The following is a 22,651-nucleotide window of genomic DNA, read 5'->3' on the forward strand; positions in this document are numbered from 1 at the left end:
AAACGAGTTAATTTCCTTTCGGCGTCGTATTTCATGTCGCGCGCCGCCACTACAACTTAGAGTTTCTACATTGCTGCACCCAACTGCCCCGGTCGATTTTTAGCGCTTTTTGTGCAGCTCATAACGTCGGCGGTGTTGCGGATGGCACTTTACAACATGTGTACATAACATACAGTTGGCTTGCACACCAGCAACACTCTAAACATACTGTATATTAAAAAACCGTAAACCAATTTATTTCTTTCAATATATATGAAACTAAAGTGATGGTTGTGAGATGACAAAAACGCGAAGAAAAAGAGAGCTAATCAAGCGCGCCTTGTTGATGGATACTCTCTGGATGCGCGCTCCCTGCCCGCCAAGAAGGATAACCAGGATTAGTGACTTTATTTTAGAGCATTTACGTCATGGCTAAGTGATTTTTTGTGTTACTTTTTTTGCACCACGTCCCGACTTCTCGAAGGTAATAACACCACCACCGTCGGCTTCAGCAAGCCACACGGAAAGAGATGATTTATAAATTTACTTGAAATAAAGGAAAAGATGTGCCCCTGGTATTATAAATTTTCATAATTCATCGGGTCCGGACGCAGCGCTGAATATATTCATGCTTCATTGTGTTGTCTAATAAATTTCGCCCTCTGTGCAGGAATGAAGAATGAGGTGGCGCTGCTGAATTTTTACACAAACAGAAAATAATGAACGAACAAAGGACGTAGTTCATGAGAAAATGGGAAAACTTTACGTAAAAATAAAATGCGAAAAGATCACTCGATATTCATGACTCTGCTATGCAGAATAAGTACGTGTTGACTATGAATTTATGATAATTTATAAATAGTGATATTCAATCTTAAGAGTCCACTACCGGGGCAACCAAAGGGTCCATAAGTAAATAAATCATGCAGGTTGGTAAAGGGTCCAAACTCACGCAAGAAAGCATGCAAACAAAAGCACCAAGCGGAAATAAGATTTATGCAAATGACACTTCCAGATGTCACAACCACACCATTATCATTGTAATGTGTATGCTAAATAAACATGCTGAAGTTAATCTCATCATGTAATCACATAATCACTTTTAATCTTTGATTTAGTCAAAAAGTGCTGAATACTCTCATTTGATTTACAAACAGAACGCGGTTTGCAAACTTACAGCAAACCGACAAACGCAGTAAACTCGATACGTGCAATAGATGATCAAAAGCTTGGTCAAGCATCAAACGATATCCAAAGTACGGCTGCAATGTTGCAGCGGACGGCTTCTCTTTCAATTTCACAGCACAGCGAAAATGATTGCGACCTCTTCAAAGTTAACGCGCATAAAGCACATGGAAGCATGTTACCGGTACGGACCAAACGACCCAGACCACTTGCATGTGCTTTATCTCAATCGTTCGCCTGCAATCTAGAATCTAATGGATTCTCTTCGCATGCAAAAATTTTGCTCCAATGGTGTCGTACACAAATTGTGGTTGATCGTTATGTATTAAGGGTTCATTAGTAGTTGCTCTCCGGTTGCTTCCTGCACCACTATTTCCGTTACTTTCTTGCATCATTGCAAGTTCCAACGGTGCAGTACATCGTGTCAGCAGAGAGCAAACAGTGTGCGAACTGAAAGTGCAACCAAAAGCGTATCAGGAGTGCTGGCCGAGTAAACCCGAATGTGCTAGTTAAGCAAACACACGATTCGCCTACTTTGTGTATTTTGGTCTTTCACTATCGGGGTAAATAGCAAATTTTAGGAAGGACGACTACATTTCGAGAGAAGTGAAGATAATGCGTGGTATTTTAGGAGTTTTAGGTATTTCGCCTTGATGGAGACGTGGAATCTCCAACGCTCTGGGACTAGACACAGGCGGCTTCCTTGCCTCTCATGTTGAGAGGTTATCTCGTCTCGAGCAGACATTCGCACACCAACCTACTGCGCATCGGAGCATGGAAGGAATGAGCTGATTCTTAAATTACTTGACTCTTCCTATTTTTCCTCTACTATCACATGTCACAAATAAAAAAATAACAAACACAAAAAAGAAGAATATACAGATAGTTAATAATAGATAATTTCCAAACAAACAGTATGATCACGTTGGGACATACAAGTATCTTCAAGCTTGCCACTTAATTCCTCAAGTCCTGAACCACGTCGGCAGCCGACATTCGTTTGATTGTTGCCGTGCGGCTGTATTTCGGTGAGTATCCGAGTTCATCCGCGGGATGTTCCAACAATTTGTTCACTTACAGCGTACAAAGTAAGAACCCACGAGGAGAATGAAGATGTGCGAGTGGGACACATGGGGCGTGCAAACGCAGAAACGAGAAACACTTGTAGGGACTAATAGCGGAGTGTGCGACCTAGCCTCGAGCAAGCGCGGAGAGATTGCCAAGATACTTGGATACTACTTTCAAGTGCTCCTCCTAATACTCTAGTGTGCGGAACTTTAACGTCTTCAAAGTTTTTTCCGCACTAAATGCCACAGTTTTTTGTCCTGTTTATTACAGGTGGCTGGATGAAATATATGGTGGATTAGTTATTCCCTTTTAGTTTGATTAGTCGAATAATTGAGCACACACAGTTCATTTGCAAATTGAAACAAGCGAGGAAATTCAATAAAACATTTCTATAAATTAAATTAGTTTTCAAACAGATGCGCATTTCAATAGAATTCAATTTGACAACAAAATTACATTAAATTTGACAAATATTTCGCGTTTGTCGGACGCGTTTCGGAGCAAATCAAATTAAATTCTCATTATCATTTTTAAATTGGATTCGTGATTACTGATATAACTAGTAGTAATACAGTGTGTTGTCAATTTGAAGCTGATAATGCAGTTAATGTTTTTTGCTGGCTTTGACTTATAATTGAGTCTAGTTGATGCTGGTGCTCTCTAATACCCCAAAGGTTCCCGAGCATTGGAAACGCCGTTTATTAAAAGTTATAAATCACTGCGCAATCGATCAGCCGAAAAACCCAAGCCGTTTAGAGTGCCTTAATGAAATCAGCGAATACTGAATGCTTTCCGGGCACCCGGTGGGCCGAGTCGAGTTAATAACCCTCTGCAATCCGCAATTTCAGTCGATTCCAACCGATCCTGAATTCAAACCCAAACCCAGGTCGCTTGGGGAGCATCGAATCGGAGCTGCTGCATTGGGCTCGCTGGGTCCACCGGGGACATTGATCAAAGCAAGATTTTTTTTATTATTCGTTATAAACTTCCCTTTTTTTCTGGCGAGCTTCTATTTTTGTGCCTTTCTCCATCCTTTTTTCTTCGGGCGTCTTTGGCGACTTCACTAAGAAGTGGGTTTTGAAGAAAATTCCTTTTTGCATTCGCGCGTTGAGATGAGATGAGGAAAGGAGCAAGAAGGCACCGACGCGGTCCTGATTAAATCACATAGATCTTGGTACGTTCGCGTCCCTGGGCCGCCGCCGGGAAGCCGGAGAGGGCTCTTAACGAGTCGCCAGGTGCTACGCATTTGTCACCGCAACTTTCGCAACCCTCCTGGGCGCCCCACAGCACTCGTACAAAATAATTCAAAAATTTTCATCGTAAAATGAAAACGAGGTGCTGCCTCCTTACACCACCGGCGCATAACGTCAAACAGACTTCTCTTAATAATTTTTTTCCATACCTCACAACTCACCAACATATTTCGCTTTTTGGTAAAAATTAAATTTAACTAGTACTCACTCAGGACGTGCATGTAACCAGACTGGATGTGTGTGTAGAAGTTTGGGGCGTCAGTAGAAACCTCACACTTGTATCGACCCGAGTGTTCCGGCTGCAGGTTGCGCAGGACCACCGCATTTTGATTGGATTTAGCCAACTGAAGCAACATATCAAATTAGTCTTAATGCAGTCAGCGAGGTAAATGAATTTTTACTTACGTCAACGTCTAAATTCTGATAAGGAAAAATCTGCGTGCTTGGCAGTTCCTTCGGGATGTATCTGTAGAATTCATGCGCACCCTTGTACCACTTCAGAGTATACAATGGTTCACTCTCAAGGTCATAACGACACTGGAGCGTAACTGTGTCACCAATACTTGCTGCTTGAGGAACCACAACGGCGACGTTTTTCAATGCGGATGCCAAACCTGCAAATAATGAAAAATGCAATTTAAATTTAAAATGTTTAATTAGTCGAAGTGAGAATTGCCAACAAAAATATTGCTGAAATTGTAAGCGCGTAATTGCATGCGCAAAATCCAAGGGCGGGTATAATAGTCGTCTCTAATTGATTTAATTATAAGGGCGTCGAGTGAAGGAGCTTTGAAGGCGTGCGCAAGCGACCGAGATTGAAGTGCCGCTTGTGACGCCCCGAGCGGGCCGAAACCCTTTCTTGCCAATTCCTTCCACTACAATATGTATTAGGGGAAGTGAATAACTTTGCCCCAACCGCTGACTCCAAGACGTTCACTCCAGCCTCGGAGCGGTGCTGAAATCGGTCCGAGTCCAAAGAGAATGTGAAAGTAGATGCATTAGAATTGTCGTATGGTTGAAATAATTTTCTAATCAGAAACTTTCCTTTCTTAGTATTTACAACGCATTCAGAAATATATTTTTTTATCAGGCGACAATTCGAAAATGACTCAAACAAAAATTTTCAACGTCAACGCAGTCTTCATCACGCCGTGGTAAGCATATTACGCGATCTCACGCATGAAGACTTTAACACGTTTCCCACCCCTACCCCAAAGTTTTTCTGCGTGCTGTGGAAGCTTGTACGACATGCACGCAAAAATTCCAAAACTGTTTCATCGTTTAGGCGCGTACGTTGCTCGAATCTCAAGTTTTGCGCACATTGGAAAAAAATAATGCGAAAATCCAGAGCGCGTATTGCATGATGTGGGGGCGTGCTCTATAGGTAGAAGGCAATTACCCGTAGACTTTTGTAATTTTCATCCGGTTACCGCTTTTTTTTGGCGACTTGTATCGACTTTCTATCGTTCGCCAAAAAACCACAAATGTATTTTTTCTTCCTCGCAGATATTTTTCTACAGATTGTGCTGTTATTACGTCGGCGGCGAGGACGACAAGAAAAGTTTAACTTTAACTTCAACTTTGGGAAAAGTGTAATTAAGGATATGCCAGAGTCGCCTGCCTTGCTTGCGCGTTATTTTTTTCTGCACAACGTAGAGATTTTAATTTTCGTACAGCCATCCAGGGAGCAGTCGTGTTGGCATTACGTGTGCGCGTAAAGGGTGGTCGCAGCACTGTCGTAAACCCGTAAGAATTTCAATATTTCAAGCTCCAGCAAAAAAAACCTTGCTTTAATTTTGAGATTATTTCATGATCGTATTAATCAGAGCGTGGGTGGGTTGTAAAAGAAGAAGACAAGTTGTGTTTTTGCCGCACATCCTTTTTATCCATTGTAAATGTGCAATTTTAATTTATTTCAATTCTCGCCGAGTACTTTATAATTCGTGGCGCGTGCATTACGCGAGAGACGCGAACGTTATTCATGTTTTATGAGCTTGCACTCGGTGCAGTGAAAGAAAAACTCGGGAAATTTTTAATCGCGCCCGCCGAGAGCTCGATGAGTGCCAGACGAACACAAAAGTTGGCCACGAATGAACACAAAAAAAATCGCTCTAGCATACCCCAACTAACCCAACTCAACTCTACGCGGACAAAAATATTTTTTAATTCCACTTAACCTGCGCGGTATTAATATTCAGCGGCTGAACACATTTCTCTGACCTGTTTCACTCGTTGGATGATTTTTTATCTGCCGGCAGCTATATCGGCGTCCAATATTAACAAAATGAAATCTCTACTAATATTATAAATGCGAAAGTCCTGATGTTTGTTACACTTTCACGCAAAAACTACTTAACCGATCATCATGAAAATTTGTACACATACTCTTAGTGGTCCCGGAATGGTTATAGGCTACTTTATATTTAATAAAAAAAATTATTTTTGAAATAAAATAAAGAAAGTGTTTAGCCAATAATACCTCTGCATCTGGCTATTTGACTACTTTAACGCCATCTAGCATTCCAGCAATGAAGCTCAAACCTAAGTACTATAGTACCATCACACTGTATTATCACACTGTATTACCGACAGCTACGTCAACATCAAATCCAATTGACTACACTATGGAGACTGTACACTATACTTCCATAGACTATACTTTCAGCCATTTTAAACTTCCCGCCATTCTACTTCATTGTTACTTCTTCTGTGACTACAGACGCGTACGGAAGCAACTTCATTATATTAGATATTCGCGAGCGAAGACGCGGGTTAAAGCTAGTTGAGTCATAAAGCTTTTTATATACACTACGTCATTTTGAAAAATTATTCCCGGCAACACACTGTACCTATCGAGGCATAATTATCCATCGGTGAATATTTTTTTAACATTTGTGTGCTGTGACATCTACGAGATTCGTGCTTCGAATAATGAATAACTCAAAGTTGCTGGCGAAAACTCGACAATGATTTTAATAAAACCATCGAGCATAAATTAAAAGTTTTTCCACGCAAATTTCAGTTTTCAAATGATTTGTACTTTTGGTAGATATTTTTTGGGCGTAGGTAATTATAAACGCAATTATTGAATGTGACGCGAATCAAATTAATTATGCGACAAAAAGTAATAAGTGGCCCAACGTGCGTTCATAATTAATTACCGTCGGGCAACAGCCAATAATTATGCATCACAAATTATGAATGCCATCGTCAAGCGGCGTGGACAATCCGCGCTGTGGAATTTGCAAAATTTGCCTATCAAACTCATGACGCGATGCACGCGCGCGCAACTGGAGCACAAACGCACGTATATGAATTTTTAATTGCGTTCATATTTCTATTTTTGTGTCCGGCCCTCGCCGCAGGCAGTAATAATGAAAATTTACGAGCACTTATAACGGCTTAATATTACCAAAACATAAGCGTGGGTGCGCGCGCCTGGTCACGAATCGAAGTACGGGCGTGGACAATAGCTGGCGCTGCTGGTACACAGTACACTTGGTTGCGGCTAGAGCTACGAGGGTAGCTCGTAAATTTCATTTTGTCTCGCGCATCTCACATTATGAAAATCTAGTAGTATTTTAACAAATGATAACTGGTTTATTCGTTTGATGAAAATCGAATCTTCTAATACCACATACAAGTGGAAACTAACTAACGAAGTAATAACGATAAATCGACGATTAATTCGCAGTCGCACGCTTCGACCCTTTCTTCTGCTAATGTAATGCTCGGCGAACGCCCCGTGCATTCGGTGTGTTTTGTGCGAATTTAATCTTATCAAGATGGCGTCGCGCGAGCGACCTCAGCAGCGTTGCCGCAGTTAACGCGATTAGAAGCTAATAATTTTGAGTGCTTCGAGACAAAAACGTTCAACTTGCACAAAATATTTACGCTTATACAATGATCATGATGCAAACGCGCTGCTAATGCAAAAAAATAATAATTATCGAATTTCCTTTCTGTTTGCGCAATTTTTCTATGGATTCTTCTTGCGAGTACTTCAGGAAGATCGACATCCAGCGACCGGAAAACGGGCAGGAAACGGCAGGAAGCTTTTTAATTTCGTTCGTTTGCAATGCGCCCGCGCCACCCTCGACGCCCCTTCAAAGCGCCCACCTTCATAATACTTCTCCAGCTGGAAGACTAGAGCTAGAGTGCGAGATTGGAGATGAGAAGGATATAGACAGATTTATTTTTGCCTTTCATCATTTTCATCCAGCCGGAGCAAGATCGGAGCGATGCGTATGTCATTACTCGCATTCCTCTTTTTACCTTGGGTTTTTAATATAAAATTGTTAGGTAATATTTAATTTGGTGCTACTTGAAAAGAATTTCAAAAATTAATTCAGCAAGATCTCGGCTTACGAGTGAGCATGTTATCAGCGGATTTCAAGTGTTGTGAGTGTTTGAGTGGAACGAAGCAACGATTGATTCGAGACACGTTGATTTTGCGCCCTTTTTCATGCAGTCATACATAAAAACATGAATCGTCATTGCCAGAAAAACCCTACCGAAATAAACGAGCACATTTTCATGGTAGTTGCACGTGTAACATGGAAAAAGAAAAAGAAAAATAAGTGTGGATTAAAAAGCACGAAAAAATGTTTAAAAAAATAAATTAAAAATTTCGTGACTTAAAGTGTTTTCTTAACCACATGTTTCATGATCATAAATATGAATTTCATAAGTAATTTGACATAAAGATGACATACGGTGTAGCTAAATATAAGTCCATTTCCTGCTTGCAGCAATATCGCAACTAATTTTAAAATCCATAGCGAAATCCCTAAATTATGAACTAATATTGGAAAACTTATTAATAGTACTCGTCGCTCGCGCTGCCCGAAGTGGTAACGCCGAACGATGTTAAGCGTAATAGAATCTTTTTTCTGTTCCTGTTGCGTTCCGGAATTTTGTGAGTTGATCACAATGTCGCGTATCGATTGACATTCATCGTAAGCTCCTAAATTATACAGGTTTCCAGACATAATACCGGATTGCAGTTTAGACATGGCATCCAACACTGTAGACAATAAATTGATAAATAATCTAATAATAATATTAATATTAAAAAAAAATAAAAATTTACTTACTCTTCACGGCCCATTCATCTTGATTATCCAAGCCATTTTTATAATGTGCCAATGACTGATTGCAACGTGGTGAAATATTAGCAGCTTCATATCCAACCGGGAATCTTTGAGGAAAGTTACTCAAATTGTTTAGAATGTCACTATATTTAATAGTATCACTGATATTGACCGATGTGACTGTCGTAGCACAATATAATAGTAATAGTAACAACGTTGAAAAAATAAAATAACGCGCACCCATTTTATTTAAAAAATAATTAATTTTTAGACTTTACCCCTACTAATATTATAAATGCGAAAGTCCTGATGTTTGTTACACTTTCACGCAAAAACTACTTAACCGATCATCATGAAAATTTGTACACATATTCCTAGTGGTCCCCAGAATGGTTATAGGCTACTTTTTATTTAACAAAAATATTATTTTAAATAAAATAAAGAAATTGTTTAGCCAATAATACCTCTGCATCTGGCTATTTGACTACTTTAACGCCATCTAGCATTCCAGCAATGAAGCTCAAACCTAAGTACTGTAGTACCATCACACTGTATTACCGACAGCTACGTCAACATCAAATCCAATTGACTACACTATGGAGACTGTACACTATACTTCCATAGACTATACTTTCAGCCATTTTAAACTTTCCGCCATTCTACTTCATTGTTACTTCTTCTGTGACTACAGACGCGTACGGAAGCAACTTCATTATTTTAGATATTCGCGAGCGAAGCCGCGTATTAAAGCTAGTTCAAACATGAATTGTCAATGCCATCGTCATGGTAGTTGCACGTGTAACATGAAAAAAGAAAAAGAAAAATAAGTGTGGATTAAAAAAGCACAAAAATTATTTTAAAAAATAAATAAAAAATTTCGTGACTTTAAGTGTTTTCTTAACCACATGTTTCATGATCATAAATATGAATTTCATAAGTAATTTGACATAAAGATGACATACGGTGTAGCTAAATATAAGTCCATTTCCTGCTTGCAGCAATATCGCAACTAATTTTAAAATCCATAGCGAAATCCCTAAATTATGAACTAATATTGGAAAACTTATTAATAGTACTCGTCGCTCGCGCTGCCCGAAGTGGTAACGCCGAACGATGTTGTCACACGTAGAAACTTGAGGATTTGAAAAGTTGAAAGTTGTCTATTTACGTCAAAGATCGAGGCGATAGATAGTGGTGAAATGCAACTTATATTTTTACACAAGAAACTTGGAACTTATTCTTGCTTTTGTAAGCTCCAGAATTCTAAAGATGATTCATGTGCATCGCATGCTCAAATAAGTGTGAATTTATGAGTGGTGTCAACGATGCGTTTTTTATGCTCGCTTACACCAAGAATAAACGTTTCTCGAGACTTTTAAGAATCCGAATAATGTCTTCTTTGTTTTCGGCTGTTTATGTTGTTCATATTGAATGACAGATGGCGCAGTCAACAGCTGCTGTAATAGCTATGAATCAAACAGTTAAATGATCTATTTTTTGGTTGGTACATCTGTGGGCCATTCATAAAATTTAATGAAACGTGCGTGGAATATAATAAAACAGCACTAAAACATCCGCATCATTGAATAGTAGCATAAATGTTTAATTTTTGTTTGAATATTTTTGGATAAACATGTTTCCCTGAATTCACTCCACCCTTGTGACTTTTGATGGCCGCGCGCCAAGCAAAAAACGCAAAAACTTGAAGTTGCTTCTGACATAACTGAAAGGCCAGGAAAACCAGGAGGCGGAAGTCTTCATTAAACGTCGGCTTTTATTTGGTCACCGCATGCGAGGCCGGAAAGGACAACCATCTCTCGAAATACCGCCGCGTTCGTTGCCACGATGTCATTTCGTAGCAAAACGCCACATTCGGCGTGCGACATCCGGTGCCCAGAGGAAAACGTGTGCCAAAAGTTCCAGTCGGTCCCCGTGACCGAGAGCAACGGATTAGGCAACATCTGTTGTCGCCAAAGTGGCACCCAGCGGCAGCAGTGACCAAAACGGGTCAACGTTTCATACGTCAAACAAATATAACCTCAACTGAGAGCGCACTTTTAGGGAATACGTTTTTTGTCAGTAGGCAAAGTGATTGGTCATAAAGTTTAATTACTTTTTAACCATGTTTGAAGTGAATGTATTCATTAACAGGACGGGCTGTTTACACGAGAGTATTCACACGCATTTTACGCTTTTATAAACCGTTGGGGGCTATTTGCAGATGTACTCAGCGTAAATCAGAAGTCTAAACACCGCAAATACGATAATCCAAAATGGTATTTACGAAACAACCTAAAAATCAACAATGCATGTAATGAGTTTGAGTAATTACTTTTTTGTAATGACAAAATATAGCTAAGTAGGTACATATAAAATTTACTAAATAAAACAAATTGTTTACCTTTGAGCGCAATTATTAGTAGAATTAAATAAATATAAAATTAGTTGAATATTTTGGTTAAAAAAAAAACTCGACTATTCATAGAACGTAAAAGTTTCCGTATTTTGGACTTTTGAGACTGGCCGGCGGCAATTCAGTACTCATATATCTCCATAAGCAATATTTTCAATGTTATTGCAATTAGATTTATTATTGCGGTTTTCGGGCGAGTAGCGCGACTGAAAATATGAAAAATTGCATTATACACTCCAGGACGGCGCAAAATATGACACGCATTAACGTCGAAATAAATATTTCGAAAACCCGACGGCGTACAAAAAAAAACGTTGTGAAATTAAAAAAATAATAACGCACACGCAGCGAAATTTATTGCCGTTGCCGTCCGCCTCGTTGCCATGTTATTTTTCGTTTACGTTTGTTTCTTTTCAATTTCGTTTGCAATCGTCTCACGTGTTTTTTGTCGAAGTGTTCCGCACCCAGCTACAAGCATTGAATTGGTTTAATTTAGATATTTCAGGTATTTACCTTTAATAAACCTGGGGATTTTTATTTTATACTATTTAAAAATATTCAAATTGATAACCGAATTATTCTTTATGTGTGGGTGTGTATATGATTTATTTGGTTAATTTATTTTCGCTCATGTATCAGATTGTCGTTTTCTGTTTACAGTTTTTGTTTATTTTCAAATTAATGTTTTTATTTCCGCTTGACTACATCGCATGATATGTGTTATTGGGTTATGCAGATGAAATATTTTTCATTTCATAATTCGCGGCGGCAAAGCAAAAAATAATGTCAAGAATTCGATGCACGAGTAAGTTTTTCGAGCGAAATCTCGTTTTCGTTTCGCATCGTTGAATGTACAATCATATTTTTGTTTTTCATTTATGTTGTTGGGCAAACACACACACGATGCGTCGATTTTATCCTTTGGGCGGTGTTCATTTTTTGTTATTTTTATTCGTAATGCTTTTTTCCTTAGCAATTTATTTCATCGAGCGTATTTTTTGCGAGATCAAAGTCGTGCAACAGTTCTTATTCATTGTTCCATATCAGGATGGTACGTACATGGTATATTTATTATTTGTCGAACAGCTTCCGGTAGCGACCTTGCTTTACGAAAATATCAAAATGTAAAATCAAATTGTGCACCCGCGGAATGCGTGGCATGGGGGCAAAAGGAAGGAATGCCCGAATAAAATATGTGAATGAAAAACTCCGGCGCGGATACGCAACGGTTCACGCAAAACAACGGTTCCGGTGGTGAGGGTTTTATTTGCGTATATCATTCTTCCCGTTCCTACTTGGTGGCGATGGCGGCGTTTTCATAACGAATGCCTCAGCGCCGCCGAATAAAATACAACTTCGCCTCGGCGACGATGGCACGCCCGCCTGCCGAATATTGGTTTATATTACATTCGGAAATCTGGTGTTCCGTTCTGTTTTTTGCTTTCCGCCCGCCGACAATGTCGACGTCAAGCGCCAATTCTTGCATTATATGCGCGGCGAACGCGTTCGTGGATTTATTATACGTCTTCCCAAGGCAACAAGCCACGCAAAACCAACGATGACGTTAGAAAAAAAAAAAACGAAAACACAAAAAGCCAAATGTAAATCAAGCGAAAAAATATTTTACATCGCGCACATTATAAAATATTTCATAGCGCTGTCAAATACGGTCAATGAAGTACTAAAAGTAGAAAGAAAAATTTATCCAATCGAATTTTCCCCAAATTAACCTCTTAACCTTTGCTTATTTAGAAGATCATGACGCTAAGTCGTTTTGAAGATGTCAGCGTTTCTCATTGTGGTGGAAAACGAGCGAGTCAAATTTCACACACTGGACCGTGTTATCGCGTTAAACACTCATCAACGTTCACTGGCGAGATGTATACACTGAAATAACATGCGCTTTAGTCACCAAGATAGATTTCAATGAAATGACCAAACTTTAATGAACTCAACATACACTGTGTTTGTAGAAAATCATTAAAATATGCATACAAATTCAATTAAAGCACTGAATATATATTTACACAAAAAAACTTTTAATTTCCGTAGAGTTTTGTTTAATTTTCGGACTTTGCTCATCTTGTACGAAAAGTAATTTTAACCCAAACGCACTTCTGCCTTCCAAATAAAACGCGAATGTTTACGCTGCGTGTCGTCCGATGAAAGAAGCGGACGTCGCACTCCGATTGCGATTCAAATCTGAATCGTTAACTCAGCGGGTCTCTGATTGCGGATGTGCGGTGAGAAATGTTTACGAAAAGTTTTAGCGGTGCAGTTAAACATTTAGAACATAACGGAAGATATTACGCATTTAATGCATTTCAGCGCGTGTTTATTAATCAACGCCACATTAATCATTAATGGAAAATATCATCTAAATTTAGATCTGAATTATTTTGTTTTTATTTAAAAAATTCAAACGTTTAGAGTATGAACAAAACTAACTTCATTACGAATGACATTTATTTAGGCGCAGCTGCCTTGTAATCACCACCGTAGATGATTTAATTTTTGGCTATAATTATGGAAATTGTACGCTGTGTAACTTAGAAGTTAGTTTCATTCGCTTCGCTTTTCTCATTTTCTCGCATTTTCGAGTTTCCCCTGCAACCGGTAATGGCAGATGGAGGAAACTATGAGAGACGACTCGAAAGAAAACGAAAGAACCCCACCATGTAGCACTGCTATGCAAAATAGTTACACAAGTTACATTTGGAGCGAATAGTTTGGAAATTTGCGAATTATTACGTGCCAAACTTTGCGCGCTCGAATTAAATGACTTCGACTGCGAGCAGAGAACAATCAACGATTATACACTTGTCAACAAAAGCCACAAAATAAAATTAAACACACATTAAGCCAGTAATAAATATTTGGCTAAAATTTAATATTAAACATATACAATTTCAAGTTGTATACAAACATTGTGATATGTGTGAGTTTGTAAACCAGAAAACGGATTATTGTGCTCATCGATGATGTGATGACCCATTTGAGGAATATATCCAACATGTGTGAAGCAGATGAATGCTTGTTTAGTCGATTACAATTCCATGTTGTACGAGTAGACCCTTTTAACATCTACCAAAATATAGTCTTAACAGTTCTGTGTGGAATTGTTGTGTTTATATAAAGATTAGTTTGAATTTGAGGTTAGTCAATATTTGCTGTTTGTTTTGCATATAAGCGCGGTTGATAATAGCATTTCCACAATCAATATAAATATAAACAACATATTAATGTTTTTGAAAATTCTGCAATAACTTATTAAGCCTGCAAGGTCAATAAAAACAATACGGTTTGACTCCCGCAGGAAAACGCACATTTTCTATTTGTTCAACTTTGCCGAGCGTGTTATCCGCGCGGCACAATTTCGAACATGAACGCAATCACCATTGCCATCCAGCTTTGTCTCGCATATCGCGCTCGCCCTTTGCTCGCACACTTCAGCGCTCAGTTATCTCATTGCCGCCGCGACGTCGCGTCGTTCAATAGAAACGTGTACAAGGCGAGGGCTCGACGCGCCGTATAACGCTTCGGAACGACACATTAAAACTAAAACTATCAGAAGTGGATGGTCGGAAATTGGGAAATGGGAAACGGAGCGAAGATACAATTATTTTACTGAGTGTTTCAACAAAAAAAACCTTGGATAAATGTAGCAATAAAAAATATCATAGCTACATAAATATTTTATGTACAAATATTTATCAGATAAATGTGTTTTAATTTAAAAATATTTATTATTATGGAAATGGACGCAAAAAAACTTCAATTTTGCTTCGTGTGCGAATGGTGGCAGCGCCAGGCAATACAGTTATTTCGTTTAAAGTGAACGCGTCCTGCGTGCGGACGGATTAAACTTGATAGTTTGAATTCGGTCGGCGATTCATGAGATTAGCCATTGGCCATAAAGCTTTGAGATTTCTCGAAGCGTTTATACACATATCTATCCATCTATTCGGAATGTGCTTCAATGCATTTGTATCTCCCGGCTTCGGGGCAGTTGTGCAAACACAGCAGAGGTTTTGGTGCGCCTTGCTCGCATGTAAACACGTCCGAGAAGACCTCTAGCGTGTGCTCCGAACGCTCAAACGACCGGGCTCCCAATTCAACACCGCCAGCCGGAGAAAACGGGTCCACGAGTTGAATTTCCGGATTCCCAGCTCTGGTCGAACGCTCGTGCACTAAAGCAATTCGGTTGGCTATCGCAATCGTTGCGTTTATATGCTGATATGGTCATTTGTGCGGACATCAAAAGCATCACATGCTTTCTAATTAATAAATTGAAACCAGGTTCGATTCAATCAAGCATTGGTTTTGCTTTGATGACTTGCAAGTTACACGAAAGTTATTTAATTCATCTAGAGATCAGCAGCTAATCGAAATTAAATCGAAGAGGAAAAAGTAACGGAAATATTTTTGACATATTTTGAGTAGGTACCCAGAAACGTTGAATTGACGAATATCTGCGCTGACAGGCGCACACTCTTTGCTATCCGCGCATACGGTTGGTGCTGTTGGGCCAATTTCCGGACGCCCGCCACCCGTCCATCAGCGTCCCGAAATGCGAATCCTCTTCCGTCTTCCGCGCCTTCCCACGCGCGACACATTGAGCTGGTCGGTGGTTCAGTGTCTGTATGTGTTCATCTACATACACTGCGGCTAAATCGTTGTGAGGGTGGTTGGGTGGTCCAGAGGGGGTTTCAATCGATCTGCTTACTTGCTGCCGCTCATCCGATGCCTTCCGACATCAAATGGTGCATGAAAATAGATCGGCCTAAGGGATCTATCTTGGACTACAGAATTCGGGAAATAAAGAAAGCGAGGCGAGCTCGGAAAAGAAAAGAAGTGGTAGCGCATCGACGGAATCATAAATGGTTATGATGATGCTTGCGTACAAAAGGTACCGGGGGATGAAGAAAACTCTGAATATAATTCTACGTCTTCCAAATGTTTAAATTTTTGCGTTCAATTTTACCAAATCAATTATTTGAGGATTCAACTTCTTTTTATAATAAACGTACAAATGTTTTGCTTGATATAATAATAATGACCGTATTTCGAAAGCTGCCGTGGGCGGGCATTCGTGTGTGGACAGCGAGATCTATTGATTTATAATGTCCTCCATTTATAGCAATCATATTGTTCGTGTAATATCTCCCCGGAGCTAGCGATTTTCCATCCGAACGACGCATCGAAACATCGTAAATCACAAATCGTGAATTGGATCATAATTCTTTATAATAGACTCTTATTTCTAAAGCATTCATGCCAAACAAATGTAAATACGTATTGTTGAGATTGTAAACGATTTCCAATCCATTCAGTTCGATGAAGTTTATGGTACGTGGTAGCAAAAGACACGCATGCATTCAATACGTTTGATATACTGGTGTATTAGAAGCAGCAGGGCTTTGGTTTTGTTGTGTGTCTTGGCAAGGTTGACTTTTTCGCCTCTTGCCATTGTTTTATAATCAATCACTTAGAAACCTACGCTGGCGAGTACCAAAAGGGATGTTCTTTTCGCATTCGTGGATTTTCGTCCGTGTCGGTTGGTTCTGGGTTCAACATTTGGCTTGTTCGAAACGTGGTGGAGGTAAGCAGTGAGAGACCGTTGCTCGCAGTCAACGCGCGTCTGGATTTCCGGCTGCACTTTATAACGCAAAACCGTCCCGCTGCCATTAATCAAAGTCTTTGTTTTTAGCCTCACGCGCGCGCACGATCCAATTTCGCTGCGCCGTTCGTCTTGTTGCTTCTTTTTCGGAGACTGCTTCTTATTCTTGTAGCTGCCACCGCCTTTCCACCGATCCACCATTGCTTTTATTCCTTATTGTTAATGCTTTTTCCCGTTCGTGGATGTGTAATTCGACGTCATGTTGGCTTTTTATCATCGCGCATCGATTTTCGCAAAAAGAGGAATAAATTAGTCATCAAATCATGTCTAAACTGGTAATATGTCATGCCATGTCTCGGATATTATTTATTTTTTGTTATAATGTGAAATTCGATGAATTCGCTTTTTGGTCGGGTTTTATATCTCAAGGATATAACCCCTTTTCGATGCAAACCATGCGTTGAATTCGTCTCATCTAAATCCGGGTGCCCAGTACCCAAGATTCTAACGTGGGGGTAAATCTCAATCAGTTGAAAGGAGCAATCAGCGAAAGAGATCTGATCGCCGCTACTTTTAAGACGAAATCGTCCGGCGAAGGGACGCAAACGTCCCCCAATGGTCCGAGCGGATGCGCACGGAATTGCGGCCGAAGCTTTGCTCCTTCGTCTTTTGCAAAACCCGCTATAATACACTTTTCGGTTGGCGACCGCGCCTTTGGTCGCTTCGAATACTTAAAGCAAGTTAAAGCCCTTTTTACTAGCTTTTATGCCCATCGTTCGCTGGACGCTCACTCGGCGTATACGTTGCAAAAAATCACAAGCAACGAATCGAACTCACGGCGGCGGTAAAAAATCTTAACTGATTCAATTCGGACGCTCCCGGTACTTTCAGCACTGCCTGCTCAATAAAATGTCGTTCAAGTGAAGATTGCTACACGTTCAACTTAACTCCACTCAAACTTTGAACGTCCGATTTAATTTTATAAAACATTTTTCCAGAGCGACATTTTACTACGCTGCAGAAATGTCTTTTTCATTCATTTTCATTTTCGAATCACTTTAAATCAATTTTTCAGTGCTACTAAATTTTCTCTGCAGCAGCCGTGCGAGAGCGAACCGGCTCGAATAAAAATCCAATAAAATCGAATTTACTTCAATGCGAATAGCCTAAATTTAAGAAATAGGGAAATGCGGTCTGAATCTTCCACACATCCTCCGACGTACGTTGGCACTTTTTTCACCAGCCTCCTCTCCTTATGTCTATCTTGGCGTGTGCGTGGCTTTGCATGTGGAACACATTCATGCATATAATTCAACAAAAAATCGTTGTCGAAATGGAGTCACGTACATGAGCGCGAGAATAAAAATTTTTAAAATTCAATCTCGCCACACATTCACGCCCCTTGTACACTTGCGCATACACATCGACATACGATTTCTTTTCATTTCATTCCGGCGGAGTAGTGACGGAGAGGAGAAAGTCGATGATATATTTTTTGATATATTTTTTATGTTCCACATTTCCCATGCCAAGGACAAGGCAAGGAGACTAGTAGTTGGTGAATCAAACATTGATGGCACGTAGAATTCCCCCTTTTTTCCCAGGAACGCGATTTTATGGCACGAGTATCGAATATATTGGTTACTGACTTCTATCATACAATTCTGCATACTTTATTACACCTCATATTATCAGAATGTCAATAAAACTTCATTAAAACATATTTTTAAATTAATTCAGTAGATTGAAGTAACATAACACCTGGTAACAAGTTCATATCGTGTGTGGTGTATACGAATCTGCCATTCAATGTCGGGAAGTCGATGGAACCTCTTTTAAGGCGCAATAAAACGCGAGGATTCGAGCGTATCGCATATTCTCCCCTTTCACAAATGGAAACGGGGCCACGCTCTCGCGGCCATACGTCTTTCCGATGTGTGATCAAAAAAATATAGCGCTTTGCTCGGCGCCTCCATTTAGTAGTTATCTTTTTCGTGTATTTTATGATGGATTAAAGGATGCTCTCGGCTCTCAGCCTAAATCCGCTCTTGACTACCGAAATTGAAGTAAAAAAGAAGAGGAAGGATATCTGCAAAACTTTCAAAATGTAATTTCTCAACACGAGCGAAAATTTCAGCCCTTAGCTTATACATTTATATTGATCTCTTTTTTATATATTTTTTTCATTTTAAAATAAAACATTTTGTGGATTTTAGTTTTGTGTGAATAATGATTATTGCGTAGTGTTTTGGATGAGAAAACTTTGTTGTAATGTAGTTTGTTGAATTTCATTATCATGATCACGATAACTATCACGAATATCAGAATTTGGCAATCAAACTTTTCCACTTTGGCATAGCCTTTTTACTTTCAGCAAGATTACTGAAACGTGTATGTATGTTGATGTGTTTACATTTTGCCTGGCCATGCCCATGAAAATTAACTTTTTTCGTCTTGTAGGGAGCTGGGTGCCGGGAGCGTGAGGACTTGAAAAAAGTTGTTTTGACATTAAGTATTAAGTTCATCGCGTGGCAAGATCATTTTTTACAGCTTACTTGTTGCTCGCCCCCTCGCCCACCTACGCACTGCGCAAACACGATACTTGCCCTTCTCTCAAGTCACCCTATTGCTTGCTACTCGACTTTTTAGCTACACCTAATCTGACCCGGATTTATAATCAGATTTATGTGGGGTGCAGCGTTTCATTTTGCGAAAGATATTTCCTATGAAATCATGTCAAAGGAAAAAAGATTAAAAGTTAAGGGTTTGTAAAAGTTCGCAATTAAGCACAATGGAAGGTTTCCGTCCAGAGAAAGAAAACTTGCTGGCGTAAAACTCCTACTTGGAAACGCCGGAATTTACTGGCCAATAATGTTAAACGACCTAAAATTTCGACTTCCCCGCCCTGCGCCACCATTGTTTCGGAACGGCGCGCCATGTTGCTGCACGCGGATGCCAAAAAGACGCAAGCGAAGTAAAAACCTTATCGGAAAGTTAATAATTTATTATGGCCTTGGCTCGAGTCGCCTTTGCCACGGTACTAAGTGTAATTAGGAATTTCGTTTCTGTTTCTACTCTTACAGAAGAAATGGATATTTGGGGGACAACATCAACATCAACGCGAGTCAGCAGCAACGCAAACAGTTATTGCTTTACTTTTTCCTATGTTTCAGAGACAATATTTTTCGTTTTACAATATCTTCCAATATCCACCCACAGAAATAAAGGGGCAAAAACCAATAAGGTTTGCGTGACCTTCTGCAGAATAAGGGTAAAAACTCCGCCAGGAAAGTTGGAAAAAAATGTAAAAAGGATCTTAACTTATCCGCTCACAGCCCCAGCAGACCAGGGTGAGCTTTATTTAGTTATTTTGTCCTTATTTGCTTGTTTAGGGACTGTGGACTGTGGTTTCCCTTGGAATGCTTCGGTTTCCGATCAACTGAACCAAACCAAGTCCTTAAACATGATTTAGAAATATTTAATTATTATTCTTTTCTTGATGGAGGAACACTACGAATGACAGAATATCCTGTATTCTCTAGAAGCTAAGAGACTCGCGTTTTTGGTGTGCACGCTGGCGGAAAAGTAGCTGTCGCACGATGTGAGGTGATGGAGCATTCGAGTGTGAAAGGTGACGCCCGTGCCCGAACCCGAGAGGCGGCGGAGCGCCTGCCTATGCATAACTAAGGCGCGTCGCGACGCCCACACACACACATATAGATCTACGTGCCTTAGAATACATCACCGCAGCCTTGGCGAAAAACGCAGACATATTTTGCCTGGCGGCAGCATCGAAGCCAATGTGAAGGCATCAATTTTGCGCGGAACAGGTGCGGAATTGATTTAAGATTTCCATCCCGCGGTAGTCAGTCCTGCGCGACGTTTAAATATCCGACGGTGCGAAAATAAGGGCAAGAAGTGTCAACCGGCGGAGTGGCAGGAACGACAAACAAAATAAACGCCTGGGCGCATTGAAAAGATGAAGAGGCGTCGTAGTGTGCGAGCAGAGGGCGAGAAAAACAGGCGAGGATGCATCGTTGCGGAAACTTGAGCAATGACAGCAAGCTATAAATCGTCCCCCGGCACGCGCGTGCAAAAGATCCAGTCGGAAGAATGTCCAACCAATCGTGAATATAAATTGAACAAAAATATACACATTATAGATTCCTACACTTTCCACACGAGAGTTATGCAAAGCACTGAAGAGTAAACAAAAAGCGTTTTTCTTTACTAATATTTGAAATTTACAATATATTCCAATTCTATGGTCTTGATAAATTGTAGGGCAATCATAACATAACATCACTCAAATATCTCGCAATTCCTTTGAGGCGCTTTGTTTCTATTTGGCTATCACACAATGTTTGAGCAAATCAAGTGCCGCAATCCCATAAGGGCAAAGGGTAATAACAATAATAACCTAGTAAAAGACATAACTCTCATAATTAGGACAGAAGGGTTGAAGACAAAACATGATTGCTCTGCCTCTTATGCCCCGTGCCTATCGGTGCGGGCTTTGGGGATGGACTCGTTAACTTGTCGATGTGGACGAACAATGGTCAACCGAACATCGCAATGAAAGACAACAATGAGACCGAAGCACGGTCATACGTGGAAGGAGGACTTTGAGGCGTCGTTGGCCCGCAATGATGGAAATGGCGCGGCGGGCCATCGAGATAAGACCGGGAAGGTTCTTGTCTCTCTGTGGGTGAACACGAATTGTGACCGCAGCTTTGTAGACCTCATAGCGCTTTTGTTGCCACACTGTGCGGATTCTACCAATATCGTTGCTTTATCAGTTCTCGCATTTGCTACTCTGTTTCACATTGCTCATGTCACTGGTGTAACCAGCTAATCGCTACCATTTTTAATTATGGCTTTAAGCTTAGTCTCTGACAAGATCAAAAGTAAAAATATGCAATTACAATGTTTCAGTGAATGGTCAGGGTTGTGGTGGATTTAATGACCAGAGAACCGCAGAAATGTCCGAATGGAGAAAAAAATTAAAGGCTATTTTATTGTTGCCGCCTACACTCGCGTGTATTTCCGTGGCGTTCCACGAATTCCAATTACATTCTGCCCACTCTATATCACCGAGGAATCATTACAAATGGTACATGTGCAATTCCACGCTGGTTGAGTAATTATTTTCTAAATTTACGACCGGTCAGCTTCCAACCATACAATTTTTTATTGTATTTTATAGATATACCACTTGTCCAAGCGAATTTAAATGCAAAGTAAATGTTTAAGTACTTGAAGGAAGCGTCAAATTGTATTCCTATCGGCGTAAAACTGCATAGGAAATGAAAATAAACGGATGTAACAGCTTATTGTCCGTTTATTGTTTGTCGCATTCGTCGCACCTCATCGTCGGGCGCGCTCGAATGCGCGCATCCACTTTCAGCACGGTTCACACCTTTTGGCACGCTTCTGGTCGGCGCGGAAAGAACGATAGTGTTTTTGCACAGCGACAGGCACCGGCGCACGTTTCCTATTGCTCGTAAACCGTAACGTGGACAACAAAAGGATGCGATAACATTCACGCGCCGCTCTCATCGAATGGGAAGAAAGGTGTGCGTTTCGTTTCATTTCCAAACAACACTAAGCACACACAGAGTATATACCAATACAGAATGGTGTGCTTGGTGTGGGTGCAGAATTCGAGGTGGTGAATGTTGTTGGAGAGGAAATGAAACATTTATCAATCGGTCGGCGAGCGGCAATAGTGGCAATCGAACCGAGAGCCGCCTTTTCTCCACGAATTCAAAGAGATACCCACTCAGGGTTTTTTCAGGATGGTATTTTATTTTGGTGTCATCAAAATCTACTCTACCACTAAACTTAAACTTATAAATTAAACTATATTAAGCAGTTATAAAAAAATTGACTTTGTTTAGAGATCACGGAACATTTGTGGACCGGATAGTGTTTAATAGGAGGCGGAGATGGTGATAGACATGACCATTTCACACCGAAACGTGTTTATTGATCTAACACGTTTCCTCGTGCTGAATTTACTCCTATCTTGCTAGTTATC

General features: G+C 40.1%; 1 protein-coding gene across 1 annotated transcript in view; it reads right to left on the reverse strand.

The window, feature by feature from the left end:
- LOC135800768 (uncharacterized) overlaps positions 1-22,651 on the reverse strand; it is a 38,824-nt gene that overhangs the window by 8,713 nt on the left and 7,460 nt on the right. The window contains exons 2-4 of the mRNA XM_065314086.1: positions 3,891-4,099; positions 3,684-3,829; positions 174-207 (exon numbers count right to left, since the gene is read on the reverse strand). Of these exons, the coding sequence (XP_065170158.1) occupies positions 174-207; positions 3,684-3,829; positions 3,891-4,099 (389 nt within the window). The remainder of the gene's footprint in view (positions 1-173; positions 208-3,683; positions 3,830-3,890; positions 4,100-22,651) is intronic.

Source organism: Atheta coriaria, unplaced genomic scaffold (assembly GCF_025399875.1).
Source record: "Atheta coriaria isolate IRGN ID8LTWV9N9 unplaced genomic scaffold, Caltech_Dcor_3.1 hic_scaffold_10_pilon, whole genome shotgun sequence".
NCBI lineage: Eukaryota > Metazoa > Arthropoda > Insecta > Coleoptera > Staphylinidae > Dalotia > Dalotia coriaria.